This window comes from Chinchilla lanigera, unplaced genomic scaffold (assembly GCF_000276665.1).
Source record: "Chinchilla lanigera isolate Chin_1 unplaced genomic scaffold, ChiLan1.0 scaffold00081, whole genome shotgun sequence".
Classification (NCBI taxonomy): domain Eukaryota; kingdom Metazoa; phylum Chordata; class Mammalia; order Rodentia; family Chinchillidae; genus Chinchilla; species Chinchilla lanigera.
In genome coordinates this window covers 5,010,450-5,024,063 of record NW_004955482.1, presented here as the reverse complement: position 1 = coordinate 5,024,063, position 13,614 = coordinate 5,010,450, and the positions used below count along the sequence as shown (strand labels likewise).

The following is a 13,614-nucleotide window of genomic DNA, read 5'->3' as shown; positions in this document are numbered from 1 at the left end:
TGCAGAGACAGGCAGACAGGGTGGGACAGAGAGAAGAGGGGGGACAGCGCAAGATCTAGGGGGAAAGGAAGAGGGGGACAGAGCAGGGGACGAGGAAGACAGCGGCCCCGAGGGTCCCAGCTGGCCCCCAGCCCCACATGAGAGGCTGTGCTCCAAGCAGTCCCCTTCTCTCTGGGTGCATAGGGCTGGGAGCAGGTAACCCCAGGCTCCCTCAGGTGAGAGCGGGGTGCGGAGTTGGGGCTCCCAGCCCTTCCTGGACAGTGTGGGTGCCCCCTCCAATCCCCACCGTCTCCTTGCCTCAGTTTCCTCCAAATCCACACACAGCCACAGGCAAAAACCATCAACCCCGAAGCCCCTCTGCATCCCCGCCCCCTGCTCCCCGAACAAAGGTGCAAAGGGGCAGATGGGAGGGGCAGTTGGAATCCAAATCACAGATCCATTCATCAAAAGAAAAAACCAAAAATCAAAAAACCAAAACAAAACAAAACCAAAAAAAAAAAAAAAAGGAAAAAAAATCACGATCAAATGATGTGCAAATAATGAGCAGCCCCGGACCCGGAGGGCGGCGGCCGGAGTCGTCAGAGCGTGCAGATCGGCAGGGGCGGGCTCGACACTGAAACACCGAAACCAACGGAAAACGGGGGTAAAAATAAGAAGCAAAGGTCTGGAAGTATCTGCAGGCCACGAGAGGGGCGGGCGGCGGGCCGGGACTCTTACCATGGCGAGGGGAGTCGTCGGCCCGCGAACCTCCTTCTCGCGGCCCCTTATCGTGGGCAATTTGACGCATGATTATCGCGTCTATGAAGGTGGCCGCTGTCAGGGTGGTCTTACCCAGAGAACGGAGTTCCAGTTCCTGGATGGAAAAGGGTTTACTTTGAGTCTTTCCCCGGTGCGGGTCGGAGGCCGAGGTGGGCGGTGCCGGCGGGTCCGGGCTGGCGTGGTGGGGTGCGAGGCTCTTTGCCGGGGTGTGGGCGATGGCCGCGTGGCTGGAGCTGGGGGGCACGAGGGGCCGGGGCTCGGAGCTCTTGCTGGGGGAGGAGGCGGGCTCCCGGGCCGGGGGCTTGGCGAGGAAGGCGTGGCCGGTGTCCGCGCGCGGCCGCTCTGTCCGGGCGACCCGGGGGCCCTCCTTGGGCAGCAGGACGGGTTCCATGAGGGTGGGGTAGACCCCGTCCAGGGTGCTACCCAGCGGGCAGTGGGTGGTGGGTGGGAATGTGGCGGCCAGGCGGATGGGAGAGGAGGTGGAGGTGGACCTGGGGGGAAGAGAACAGGGTCAGGCAGCTGCTGTGCTGGGCTCCTCACTCCAACGCCCCGGCGAGCCGACTCCCTGCTGCTCCCCAGATACATCTGCCCCCTTGGCTCTGACCTGCAAGGCCCACCCCAGTCGTCCCCCGTGCCCTGTCGTGCTCTTGCCGACCTCATTCACCCACCATTCAGAACATCACCTCGCTAGGCGCCAGCCCTGTCCCAACCCCCGGGATCCAGCAGTGAACGAGACAGACAAGTACGGTCCTTTGCTGAGGAGCGGCTACACGCAGTCACAGACACGCGAGGACCTGGCCAAAGCACGCTGACCGCTCCGCGGCCGCGCGTTAGGGTAAGGAGAGGCGGGAAGGCCCAGCGGGGTAGGCAGGAAGCCGCTCAGGACGCTCCAGGAGTCGGTGAGCTGCATGTGCAGCAGACAGAGGCCGCCAGCGCTCCCTTCCGGCCCTACAGCCCCACCTCCCCAGCTCAGTGCGGGGGGCCCCTCAGCGGCTGCCACCCACCTGCTCCACCGTCCAAACACACTCCCTCGACCGCCGCCCAGGGCCTTACCTAGTCTCACCCAGCGCCCAGCATCCCCCTGCCTTTCTAACACAACCCAAACAGCCTCCCAGCCACCCGCCTCTCCATCCATGCATCCGGGCCTCCTCCTGCTTCTCCAACCCAACTACTCCTCCACCCATCGATCCGTCCATCTATCCAGCCAGCCAGCCGGCCATCCCGCTGTTTCTCTACCACACCTGTCCGTCCGCCCATCCATCCGTCTGTCCAGCTACACTATTTCTCTACCACATCCATCTGTCCACCCATTATCCGTCCCCTAGTCATCACTCTGCTTCTCTAATGTAAACTACTCACCCACCGCCCCAGGCTGTCACCTGCCCATCTGAGCTACACCCTTTCATCCACCCAATCTCCTCTCAAACCCAACCATCCACTCACCTACCCGTGCCACCCACCCAACCAACCGAGCCTCACCGCACTCACCCATGCGACCAGCCACCCCCGCCAGCCTCGCTCACCCGATCATCCTTCCAGCCACCTGGCCATGCACCTAACCCACCCAGGCCCACCCACCTGCTATCACCCACGCACTCCCTCACCATCTACCGTGCATGTGCACCCACCCACCCCGCCGTCTGCTCATCTCCCCACTGCAGCACCCGCTCCCCACCCCGTGCCCCCCCCACCTCCCCATGCCCGGCGGGCCCACCTCAGGACCGTGGGCGTGCTGGGCTCCACGGAAGTGATGATGCCCTTCACGCCGGTGTTGTGCAGCACGCTGGGCCTCTGCTGCAGGGCGTCCTGGGTCCGGGGCGAGATGGGCGAGTGCTGGTGGGTGTGGGCGTGCGTGGCGGGGCGGCTGCTGCTGCTCCCCGTCCCGCCGCTGCCACTGCCACTGCTCTGCTCCGTACCTGGGGACAGGCAGCCGGGTCAGGAGGGCGGGGCTCCTATGGCCACCGACCCTGGCCCGGGGCCGGGGTACCCACCGGGTCTCCAAATGGGCGCATGCTCCACGGTGGTGGTGGTGGACGTGAGCATGGACTTGTCCCGCTCCCGCTCCCGCTCCGATGAGGACATGGTGGTGGGTTTCGTCAAGTGCGTGGGGCCTCCTAGGGGACCACAGCAGAGACTCAGCGGGGTGCGCAGCTGCAGGTGTGAGGACCCCAGGGACGAGCAGCTACCTGGGGATAGCGGGGAGCTGCTGTGGCGGCTGCCGAAGGGCTGGGGCGCGGCGGGGAGGTAGGCGAGGCGGTCCACGGCAGCGGCAGGGGCACTGGGTGTCGGGGGCACCAGCACAGGCAGGTGTGGCACTTGGGACAGGTCAATGATGCCTGCAGAGGACAGGAAACTGAAGCCGGGCAGGAGGAGGCCCGGCTCCTGCCGCTGGGCACACCTCCCCAGAGCGGCATCACCAGTCACCAGGGGCGCCCGGCCAGGCCCAGCACAGGGCCCCTTCCCAAGCCTGGCCCTCTGGGTCCAACTGCCCGCGCACAACAGCCTTGGAGCAGCTGCTCTGTGTCACAGGGCATGGCCCTCTACGGTCACCTCCCTGCATCCAGTCCTGCAGAGTGCCTGCGGTACCCTGGCCGGCCCCTACTGGTGCTGGGTCTGCCCACAGCTGCCCGGGGGACGCCCTGAGCACTCTGCCCAAAGCGGCCCCAGCTGTGGTGCTCGGAAGTCACACACTCTGCTCTGGACACCCAAGGGCGCCACAAGCCAGGAGCCAGTGAGACATTCCACGGGGTCGCACCACGCACACGCCTGCCACGGCACACAGGGCCACACGCCCGGCCTGCGCACACCCAACCCCCAGCCAGAGTGTGTGCACCGAGAGGCACTCACCGGGCACCCACACGTGACGGAGCCCAGCTTCCTTGCCACACACAGGGCGCATGCGGGCACACACGCGACCTGGGACTGCTCCGGTATAGCAGGGCGGCCCGCAGGGCCAGAGGAGCACGCTGGCTGAGAGCGCAGACGCCCCGCTCCCACCCCATCCCGTGGTGCCCCCCCGCCCACCTCGAGGGCCGGTGGCGTAGCTGAGTGCCAGGGAGGACTCGCGGGGCGACAGGCCGCGGAGCACGTCGGCGCGCTGGGCCATGGCGGTGGTGGCGTTGTGGTGCATCTGCTGTGAGGTGATGTAGTCGTTGATGATGGTCTGCCGGTTCTCCAGCGCCGCCGTGTCGGGGTAGCCGCGGATGAGGTACGGCGGGTACAGGTGTGGGTACGTGGGGTTGGGGGCCAGGTGCCGGGGCAGGTAGTAGGCGGCGGCTGCGGGAGGGCAGGGAGCGAGATGAGGTGACCCCGCCTCAGCCATGATATCCCCGCCTCGATGCCACCCCGCCCTGAACCTCCTGTTTTATACCCAAAGGTTTCTCCCCTGCAGAGAGGAGACCAGAAATACAGTCAATGCTTCAACTAAAAACACTTTTTACAGTGGGGGGCACGGGGCTACTGTACACCCCTCAGAGCCCGTGGGCCTCGCCGCTGCTGGCAGGCTCTGGAGCCTGAGAGAGTGAGCGCCTTTAGCTGCACGCCACGGCTGCCTCGATGGCCTGGGTCCACTCAAATCGCTCCCCACGGTCACGTGGACTTTGGGAGGAACTCATAAAGACACTTAGCAAAGAGGCCTCCAGAGCTGCTGCAGAAAGTGGCAAGGACGGGACCAGTGTATCCGAAGTGAGGGGGAGGACTGCGGGGTTCTACGGGCAAAGTGTCCTGTACCAGGACAAAAGCAGTCTTTAAAAATAGCCCCCCCCCAGTTTCTGATCACGTCACACACACACAGGTCCCCAACGCAGCCTCCACAAAACAGGACAGAAAGCCGAGCGGTAGGCAGACACCTGCTCCCGACGCACAGGAGCGTGTCCTGTGTGTGACTGCACTGAGATTCTCCCAAACACAGGGCATCGAAATACAGCTCACGCATAAGCCTAAGCGGCACACCGTTTTACACAGACCCTGCCTGGTCCGCACACACTTGCACCCTCCGTTAGTGTGTCTGTAATCCCTAAAGACGCTCTGGGTCCTGCGGGGAGAAAATCACCAGAACTGTCCACCCCTCAGTGCCCTCACATCCTGCTCTAAGCCGAACTGTTCGCAGCTGCACGGTTGGGTCTTCCTCTCCCCAGGCCTCAGGAGGCCCCTGCCCCATGGGAACCAGGTTGTAGGTGCCCAAGGAGACCAGGGCCGGCACTCACTGGGGTGCCGACGCCGCGCACCACGCCCAGGCCAGTCACCTGCATCCAGAGGGATCCCACGGGAGATGGTGGCGGGGTCGAAGGCCAGCGGGATGTGGCTGCGGTAGAGGTCCACGCCACTCACGCCACGCAGCAGGTGCTCGTAGGGGGAGATGGGGTGCGGGTGGTGCTCGGGCACCGTGCTGTGTGGGGACTTGGCGACCTCACGAGGCGTTGACGTCAGCTTCCGATCCTGCGACGTCTTACTGGACAGGAGGCTGGCTGTGGGGACGGTCACAGGCAGGCTCAGCAGGCTGCACAGCCCTGCACGGGGCCGCTGAGTGATGTCAGCGGGCTCCGGGCTCCCTCCCCCACACACCGTCTTGCCTGCTTTCAGTTCGTTTTCCTTTCCATTCACTCATCCGCCTTGCTTAGTTCCTTCTTAAGACACACATTCATTCATTCATTCAATGACAAGTCCACACCATCTCTATCTGTGACATTAGCAGTGTCCAGGGCTCAGCTGAGCTGCGGTCACCCCAGGGGACAGAACAGACCAAACCCTCAGCCCCAGGGAGGTGACATTTGAGGTAGGAGACGGTGACGAGGTAGCAAACACACAGGATCTCAGGGATAAATGTTCCGAGGAAAAATTCAAAATGTCAGAGTATGCGCCCAGAGCTGGGGGGGGGGTCCTGCGTCACCAAGGCAGTGACAGAGATGAGCTGAAAGGCGCCACTGATTTCCAGACATGGAAGGCAGGGTCAGCACATGCAAAGGCCCGGCGCGCTGACAGCGGGCACCCGGGGCAGGAGGCTGGGCGTCCGTAGCCCATGGGTGCAGGCATCTGACGGGGAACGGCTTGTGGGGTGGGGAGGGCCCCCTGGCAGGAGCCAGGGGGCCACGCATGGTGAGGTAGCTTTATTATTTTCTTTCCAAGTATAAAGTTGCTGGAAGGGCATGAATGGGGGACTGGCATCATTTAGTTTCTTTTTCAGTTCTGGGGATTGAACACGGGGCCCCTGCACGGAGCCGCACCCCCAACCCTTTTCATTTTATTTTTTATTTTGAGACAGTATCATGCTAAGTTGCCCAGGCTGGGCTTGAACTTGTAATCCTCCTGCCTCAGCCTCCCAGAGTGCTGAGATAACTGGTGTGCACTATCACCCCTGGCTGATTTAAATTTCTGAAAGCGTCAGGAGCGGCAGGACGCAGGAGGGGCCGGGACCCAGCTGCAGAGGGACGCCACTCCCACCCTTCCACACCCGGCACCCACTCACCCTCCTGCAGGCGTGGTGTGGGCTCCCGTGTGGTCACAGGGGAGCCCCGTGGCAGGTGGCTGGCGAAGGGTGCAGCATGGTCCTCATAGGTCAGAGGGCTCTGCCTCGGTTTACCCAGCTCGGGCACCACAACGGGCGCCCCGCGGGTGATGGAGCCCCCGGAGCCCCCTGCAGCACCCGGCCGGCCCTTGAGGCTCTCCTCGTAGCAGGCGCGCTCCAGCGCCCGGGCGTCCGCAACCACGTCGAGTGGGAGCACAGGCGGGAAGGTGCGGCCGGGGCTGCCGATGATGGAGCGAACGTCGTGCTTCTTGGAGCCGGCGGAGGATGCGCCAGTGTCGTACTTCAGCGGGGTGCCCTGGGGGTCAGGTCATGGTGAGGCGGGAACATCCCACACCGATGGCGGGGGCGGAGTCCCCAGCCAGGAAGCAGGCTATGCCCTGGCTGGTGCGTGCTGCCTGTAGCCCCTGGCCCTTCGTGTGCTGCCTGCCCTCCGCCTCCCAGTGACCCGAGCTGGGCAGCCCAGGCCTGCCTCGCCCTTCCCGCTGTGGAGCCGTGCCAGGGACTGAACCCACTGAAACTCTGGGCCACGTCACCTGCCCGCCTCCAAGCCACAGGCGTCGGGGCTTCTCCCCAGCGAAGCTGAGGAGACACACCCACCCTCCCGTCTGTAACGGGAGTGACATGCTGTACTGCGAAGGGCGGGGGGACGGAGGACCCTGCTGCGAGCAGAGGGACACGCTGCCCCTGAGGGACACAGCTGCCTGGGTGCTGCAGGAAGGGGCAGAGAGCTCAGCAGTCACCCTTCGGGGCAGCAGCGGCCCGGTGTGCCAAGCCCTCTCCGAGCGGTGGCAGCCCTGCTCGCCCAGCGCCTCCCTAGGGAGCTCAGCCGTGGAGCCTGGCTGCCCGGCCTGGGCCGTGGCCTTGGGCACCGAGCTTGGGACTGGGCTTCGCGTTTGCTGGCTACGGAGACGGGGTCCCAGACAACATGGCAACCTGAGCGGCCTGGTGGCCCGGGAGGACATCCTGCCACTGCCCGACTCTGCCGGGTGGGGGACATGGCGCCCCGGGGACAACAGTCCCGTCACCTTCAGGAGAGGGCCTAACCTTTCCAGGGAACCCTCGAGGGTCAGCCCGCCCTGCCCAGGGGAAAGGGTGGACGCTGCCCGGGCTGCACCATAGCTTGGGCCGAGAGCCCGCCTGTCCCCAGGACTCCGCCTGTCCTGGACAGCTGTGTCCTGTCTGTCCTGCCCACACCCACGTGCTCCCTCGTCCTCCCTCCCACCAGGCCTCCTCTGCCACATGAGAGGCGGTGGCCCTTGGGGTTTCGGCTGACCGGCTCCTCTCCCCGTGGGAACACGTCCCCTACTGCGATGGGCCTGGGGGCCCAGGGTGCCGCCTGTGGCTGGGAGAAGTGCACCCAGAGGACAGATGTGCACACTTTGAGACATCTGCATTCGCGTTTCACAGTCCACCAAGAGTTGCCGTGTGACCCTAGGCTAATTCCTTAGGGTCTCCGAGCCTCAGTCTACTGGCTGGTAAAATGGAGACAGGGAAAGAATCCCCGCCACACAGCACGTGGGCCGCACCTGAGGGACGGAGCCCTACCTGGGTGATAGAGCCCTCCTTGAGCGGCCGTGGCGCCAGGGGCAGCTCGGGGGTGCGCCGCAGCTCCTCGCGTGGAATCTCGTGGATGGAGCGGCCGGCCTCCTTCACCGTGGCCACCAGGCCCTCGTGCGCCGGCTTCAGCTTCAGGGGGCCCAGGGCGTCCAGGGACCGGCCCTTGTAGGCCTCGGCCAGGTCTCGCGGCGGTGGCGGGGGCGGTGGAGAGCCCTCCCGCTTCAGCAGCTTGGCCTCTCGCCGCAGGTAATCCTCCTGGGCCTCCACGTAGGAGCGCGGGATCCCTGTGGGCAGCGGGCAGGTGCCACTGACCCCGACCTCCACACCCAGCTGGCTGCCTGGGCCAGACCCTCCCCTGGCCACACCTCCCGGAGCGCCGGGCTCCTCATCCATCACAAGCCATGGCTGCTGCACACGGCTTGAGGAACACAGGAAACATAGGGCCTGCTCACGGCATCCGCCCACCAGGCCCAGGCCGGGGCGAGGAGCCGTCCTCTCGGCCCCCACTGGCGCCGAGCACACAGCACCCACACGTGACGCTGCCAGGCTGGGGTGACGTCCTGCCTTCTCTCCGCCCCTACACCCTCCCTTGGCTCCATCCGCACGTGTGCCGATCACGGACACTGTGCCTCGCACCCCTGGGTCCCGGGTCGGGCTGCGGGCACAGGCGGCACCTTGCGTGATGGAGCCGCGCAGGTGGTGCTGCTCCTTAAGGTGGTGCGGGCTGTGGTGCTCAGGCGGGATGGCGCGGCCCATGAGACCTGGCGGGAGAGGGCGCGGGCGTCACGGCACAGCATGGGGATGGGTCCCAATGCCCACGCTGAACGCAGCACAGAACCTGGCGAGTGCCCATCTCCCGGGCCTGCGGGGCCCCCAGATGGAGCCTCAGAAAGCCCAGGCTCACTTTCCCCATCCTGACCACCTCCCCTCCCCGCTCCAGGGGGCACTGAGAGATGACTTCTTTCCTGGCCCCCTGCCCGGTGAGCTGCGAGGAACCGGATGGGAGGCACTGACCCCCGGCGGGGAGGCAAGGGGTGAGGAGTAGCGGGGAGGGGGTGCCCACCCTCAATGCCGGCAGAGGTGACAGCCCGGCCAACGCGGCCCTCCATCATGTCGTAGGTGCGCTTGGGCGCCGTGGGCTCGTGGGCAGGCCCGGAGCTGCTCCTGCCGTCCTCCTTGGCGCACTGGGACACAGACATGGCACCTGGAAGCACACAGCATGGTGAGGGACCAGCCCGTGTGTGCACCCCACGGGCATCTGCGTGGCCAGGGTCTGAGCAGAGGGCGACGCCAGACCCCAGTGCTGGCTTGGTGGCCGTCAGGCTGGGGATGCCTCTCCTCCCAGCTGCCTGCGTCTGGGTATTGGAAAGAAGCTGCAGGAGCCGCAGCCTCGCCCAAGGCCAAGCCCTCGCTTCCACTCCCGGACCTCTGAGTCCTGCGTCTGCACCCCACAGGGCGTCAGCGGCTCAGGACGGGCAGCAGGTGCGGCTGGGCCAATGCTGCCCACGAACCACTGGATTTTCCCACCAAATCGGACACAAACAGAGACACCCCCACCATCCCAGCCCCAACACCCTAAGGCAGCCCCTGGATGCAGGCCCACTGCCCACCCTGCCAAGTGCTGCAGGGTCCAGCCCCACTTCCAGAACAGGAGAGGGGTCCACGGGTGCAGGAGATGGACAGAAGGCCACTGAAGTCACAGCTGCCAGCACCAAGGAATGCCCTGAGCCAGTGTCCCCTGCACCCTGCCCCAGGGCTGCCTGGACCTGGAACCAACCTGACACCAGGCAGCTGGCTTGCATGCTGCAGAGACAGCGCGGTCAGCGCCTCTTGTGCCATGTCCCACACCACCCCAGCCACCCTCTCCTGCGGCCAGGGGGCCACTCCGAAGGCCGCTGCCTGTGCCTCCATCTCCTCTGCCTGCTCTTGGGCTCGCATCCCTGACCTGGCTCCAGAGGTGGCTGCCACCCCGGCCAGGGCCCCTAGCCTCTCCGTCCTGACAGCCGAGGCACACTGGCGCTGTGGTCTGGGGACAGCCCTTGCTGGGCGGGGGAGCCATGACCTGCCTCTCTCGTGGGCAGCCCCAGAGCTATTTTAGGTAGGGACAGGGTGTCTCAAGTCCCCGTGCCTGGCACAAGGCTGGCTTCCGGAAACACCGTGTGACCGGAAGAGCCATGCTCCCTGGCCCTCCTGTCTCGCTCGATCACGAGAATCCCAGCTTGAGACAGGGTGAGGACCCGGTGGCACCCTGGCACCGTCCCCACACCCGCACTCACCCTCGTAGGACAGCACATGGCCCTTCTTGCCCTCGTAGATGACGTGGCCCTTGGGTAGCCCGTCCTCGCGGGTGCGGTCCAGGCGGCTGGGGCTGTCCTCACCCACGATCCTGGTGATGGTGCCCTTGTACAGCACGTCCGCCGGGGTGCCCTGCAGGGTGAGGACCGAGTGACCCTCGATAGGTACATGTGCACGAGCGCCAAGCCCACCACACAGCCCCACGGTGGGGGGGGCAGCTCCGGTTACGTCCCTGAAAGAACCTCGAGGCAGATGCCATTCAGATGCCCACTTCAGATGGGGAAGCTGGGGTGCGGGGAGTTGGGGGGAACTTTACACAGGGTCTCCTGGCCCTCGAGGGCCACCGCGGCGATCCTGTCTCCCTGTGTGGGTCTCGCTGTCGACAGTGTGTCTGCTAGGGGCTGGGACCTCGCATCACCCTCTGGTTCCCCAAACCGGGCCCAGGGCCCGTTGGGACAGACACTGGGACCAACTTAACTGTGTCAGCCTCGGCACTGAGGACCTCTGCGCTGGGGTGCCCCCGGCCTGCATCCTCCAACGCCCTCGAGCTGTGCCACTCGACGTGCCCAGTGTCCCTCAGACCCAGGCCTCCCCACACTGCGGAGGAAGCGAGCGCCCCACCAGACGTATTCACGCCGAGCGCAGAGCCCGCGGTGTCTGCCACGAGGGCGAGGTCTGAAAGCAGCTCTAGACCCAGAAGGCAGCTTCCCCCCGAGTCACGGGCGGCCTGCCTCAGGTCACCCCCTCAATCCGCGCCTCGGCTTGCACGCTTATGAAGACTACATTATGTGTCCCCAGATTCTGAGGTCCCTTTGCCATCTCTCTGACCTCAGGAGCCAATGGGTGACACGGGCCCCTGCTCGGCGCCCAGCCCTGGTCTCGCATCGTGGTCTTCAAGGACCAAGGGCCTGCCCACACTCTCAGTCTCTACCAGCCGTGGCTGGCGGGCCTCCCTCCCCGCTGGCCTCTGAGGTCACAGCCTTTGACCGATGCCGCTGCGTTACTCCTTCCGAAATCACCCTGCTCAGCCGCTACCTGGGCGGCAGGGTCTGAGCCACGCCTGGCACCACACGGGACAAGCGCCAGCCTCTGTGCCCACTGCTTGCTGCGCGCGGTACCTACGTGGGTGATGGAGCCACGGTAGGTGCCCGGGCTCTCGGGGGGCGCCCGTGTGCTGGGGATGCCCCGGGTGATGCTCCCGCCGGGCACGGGGCCCAGAGCCGTCCCTGGAAGACACGAGACGCAGGTGTCGAGGTCTGTGCCCCTCCCTGGGCCTTGGGCCCAAGAGCCACCTATGGGTCCTGCTCACGTCTCTCAGGGACAACGGCTAGGAGGGGCGCCTGCGGCGTCTGGGGGACACTGCCCACAGGGCTTGGAAGGGACCCACTGCTGCCGCCCCTCCCAGCTGCAGGGACAGGCGTGGGGCCGGGCGCAGAGCTGGCACAGGGCCTCACCTCGCAGCACGGACGTCTCCTGGGCTGTGGGCATGCCCAGGCTCTCAGGGGCCCCAGCCTGGGCCCGGGGGGACAGCTGCTCCTGCTTCACTCCACTGAAGGGTGCTGGGGGCAGTGGTGAGAGAGGTGAGTCCAGGCCCCAGGGCAGGGAGCCTGCCCCATCCCACCGCAACGGCTGAGGGTCCCAGCTGTGCCCCAGGTCCATCCCCAACCCCAGCAGGGGCAGCCGGAGCCAAGCAGGCTCCTGAGCCTGGGCCCAGGCCTTACCCAGCTTCTTGGGGTCCATGGTGAGGGGCAGCCCCATGGTGACGGGGCCCACTGGAGCCTTGGCATGCTCAGAGTAGGGGACGTGCAGCTGGACCGACACTCCCTGTGGGCAGAGGTGGGTCACGGTGGCTACAAGGGCCCAGGCCATAATCCCAGCCAGGGCAGCCAGCAGCCCCCTGCTGAAGGATGCACGGCCGGAGCAGGCGCCGTGGGCCGGGCTCTGCACCTCTGCCTCCCTCCTTCCTCAGAGACCCGGACAGGTGAAGCCGCCATGCTTGGGCCGCCTCCCCTGGGCACTTCCGGGGAGCAGGCCCATGCTGGGCTCCCGCCACACAGAGCCAGCACCCAGCCAGACAGAGCGGCGCCTGGCCCCAGAGCCCAGCCCACCCCACTCACCTGGGCCATGGCACCTGCCTGCCGCTCGAGGCCCCCAGGGTGCCTGGTGGAGATGAGGGGCGGTGGGTTGGAGATGGTGGGTGGGCGAGGCGGGCCGGGCCGGGCGCCATCGTGCAGGCCCAGGGGTAGCGGGTGACCTGCAGGGCGAGGGGCTGCTTGTAGGGTGCACCTCCCAGGGCAACCAGGTCCATGTTTGGACTTGGGGGCTCCTGGCACCTCCTCTGCCCACTCCTCTGCTCAGGCCCGGTGCAGCCCCCAGCCCATGTCCCTGGTCCCGTTTCACCCCCAGGAGTTGATTCCCTCATGGTGACCAAGTCTACAGCTCGCACCCTCCTGCTGCTGTGAACTATCAATGGCTCTCTACTGCCTTCCAGTAGAGTCACCGACATGGCCCTCCTACAATAGTTCCCTGTGCTTTCCCACCAAGCCACTGCCAGGGCAGCCAGGCTGCGCTGTCAGGCTTCACCCACTCTTTCCCGCCTCTGGGCCTTTGCACATGCCCGGAAGGGGTGCCTTTCCTGTCTTCCTCCGGGCTCCCCTGCCCCCTCCTCCTCCGTCTGGATCCGCCCGGGTGAAAGCGGGCACCCTGGGGATACCAGGACGCCTTCAGATCCGGCCTCACGGCACATGCGCTGGGCACCAACTGCCTGTCTCGGCTCAGAACGGCATGGGGCGGGGTGAGCTATCAGGGAGGGGAAGGACAGCCCTAAGGCTGTGGGAAATCTGCAGGGCTACTGGGCGGGACAGCAGCAGGGAGCCAGAGGCGCCCGAGCCGGCACAGGGCAGACCCAGCGAGCGGGCATCTGCTTCTAGGTGCTGTGAGGCAGGGCGTGGTCACTGAGGGGCCTCAGCCACTCACCAGGGGGCGCGTAGGAGAAGGCCGAGGCGTCTGGGGCGTGCGGGGAGGCCTTGATCACCTCGCGAGGGGCCATGGGGAAGGGCAGGCCCGACGTCCAGCACGGTGGCTCTGCGGGCAGCTTCTGGCCCTCAGCCGCAAAGGCCGGGAGGAATGTGGGCTTCTCTGCTGAGGACATGAGGCGGGCAGGAGGTCAGGCGGCACTCGGCTGCCCCCGGGGGCCCCGCAGCCCCGCAGCCCTGGGATGGGGGTCCCAGGCAGCAGCTCCACAGGCCTGCGATGACCTGGGCACTGCCCTGTGTCCCTGCAGTGCTCTGATGACACGGGACTGTGTCTCGGGCAGTGCTGGGGCTCTTGGCTGCCCCCGAGGTTGAGGGACGCAGGTGCAGACACGTCCAAGGACGTCCCTGCCGTCACAGCCCACGTGCACCAGTGGGACTCGACCGCAATGTGGCTGCTGGCCGTGAGAAGCCTGGCTCTCCGGGCCACCACACTCATCGCCTTGC

The 13,614-nt window shown here is 66.0% G+C and overlaps 1 protein-coding gene across 10 annotated transcripts in view; it reads right to left on the bottom strand.

Annotated features, from left to right (window-relative positions):
• Positions 1–13,614, bottom strand: part of Ncor2 (nuclear receptor corepressor 2) — a 104,367-nt gene that overhangs the window by 7,785 nt on the left and 82,968 nt on the right. For 6 of the 10 annotated variants that reach the window (XM_013503630.1, XM_013503633.1, XM_013503634.1 and 3 more), the window contains 16 exons: positions 13,112–13,276; positions 12,253–12,389; positions 11,857–11,959; positions 11,590–11,694; positions 11,258–11,361; positions 10,117–10,267; positions 8,904–9,044; positions 8,515–8,601; positions 7,829–8,124; positions 6,224–6,578; positions 5,004–5,225; positions 3,784–4,035; positions 2,946–3,095; positions 2,751–2,873; positions 2,474–2,675; positions 718–1,250 (listed from right to left, as the gene is read on the bottom strand). In XM_013503630.1, the coding sequence (XP_013359084.1) occupies positions 718–1,250; positions 2,474–2,675; positions 2,751–2,873; positions 2,946–3,095; positions 3,784–4,035; positions 5,004–5,225; positions 6,224–6,578; positions 7,829–8,124; positions 8,515–8,601; positions 8,904–9,044; positions 10,117–10,267; positions 11,258–11,361; positions 11,590–11,694; positions 11,857–11,959; positions 12,253–12,389; positions 13,112–13,276 (3,126 nt within the window). The remainder of the gene's footprint in view (positions 1–717; positions 1,251–2,473; positions 2,676–2,750; positions 2,874–2,945; positions 3,096–3,783; positions 4,036–5,003; positions 5,226–6,223; positions 6,579–7,828; positions 8,125–8,514; positions 8,602–8,903; positions 9,045–10,116; positions 10,268–11,257; positions 11,362–11,589; positions 11,695–11,856; positions 11,960–12,252; positions 12,390–13,111; positions 13,277–13,614) is intronic. The other 4 variants (XM_005403008.2, XM_013503635.1, XM_013503637.1 and 1 more) reach the window with 1 other exon arrangement.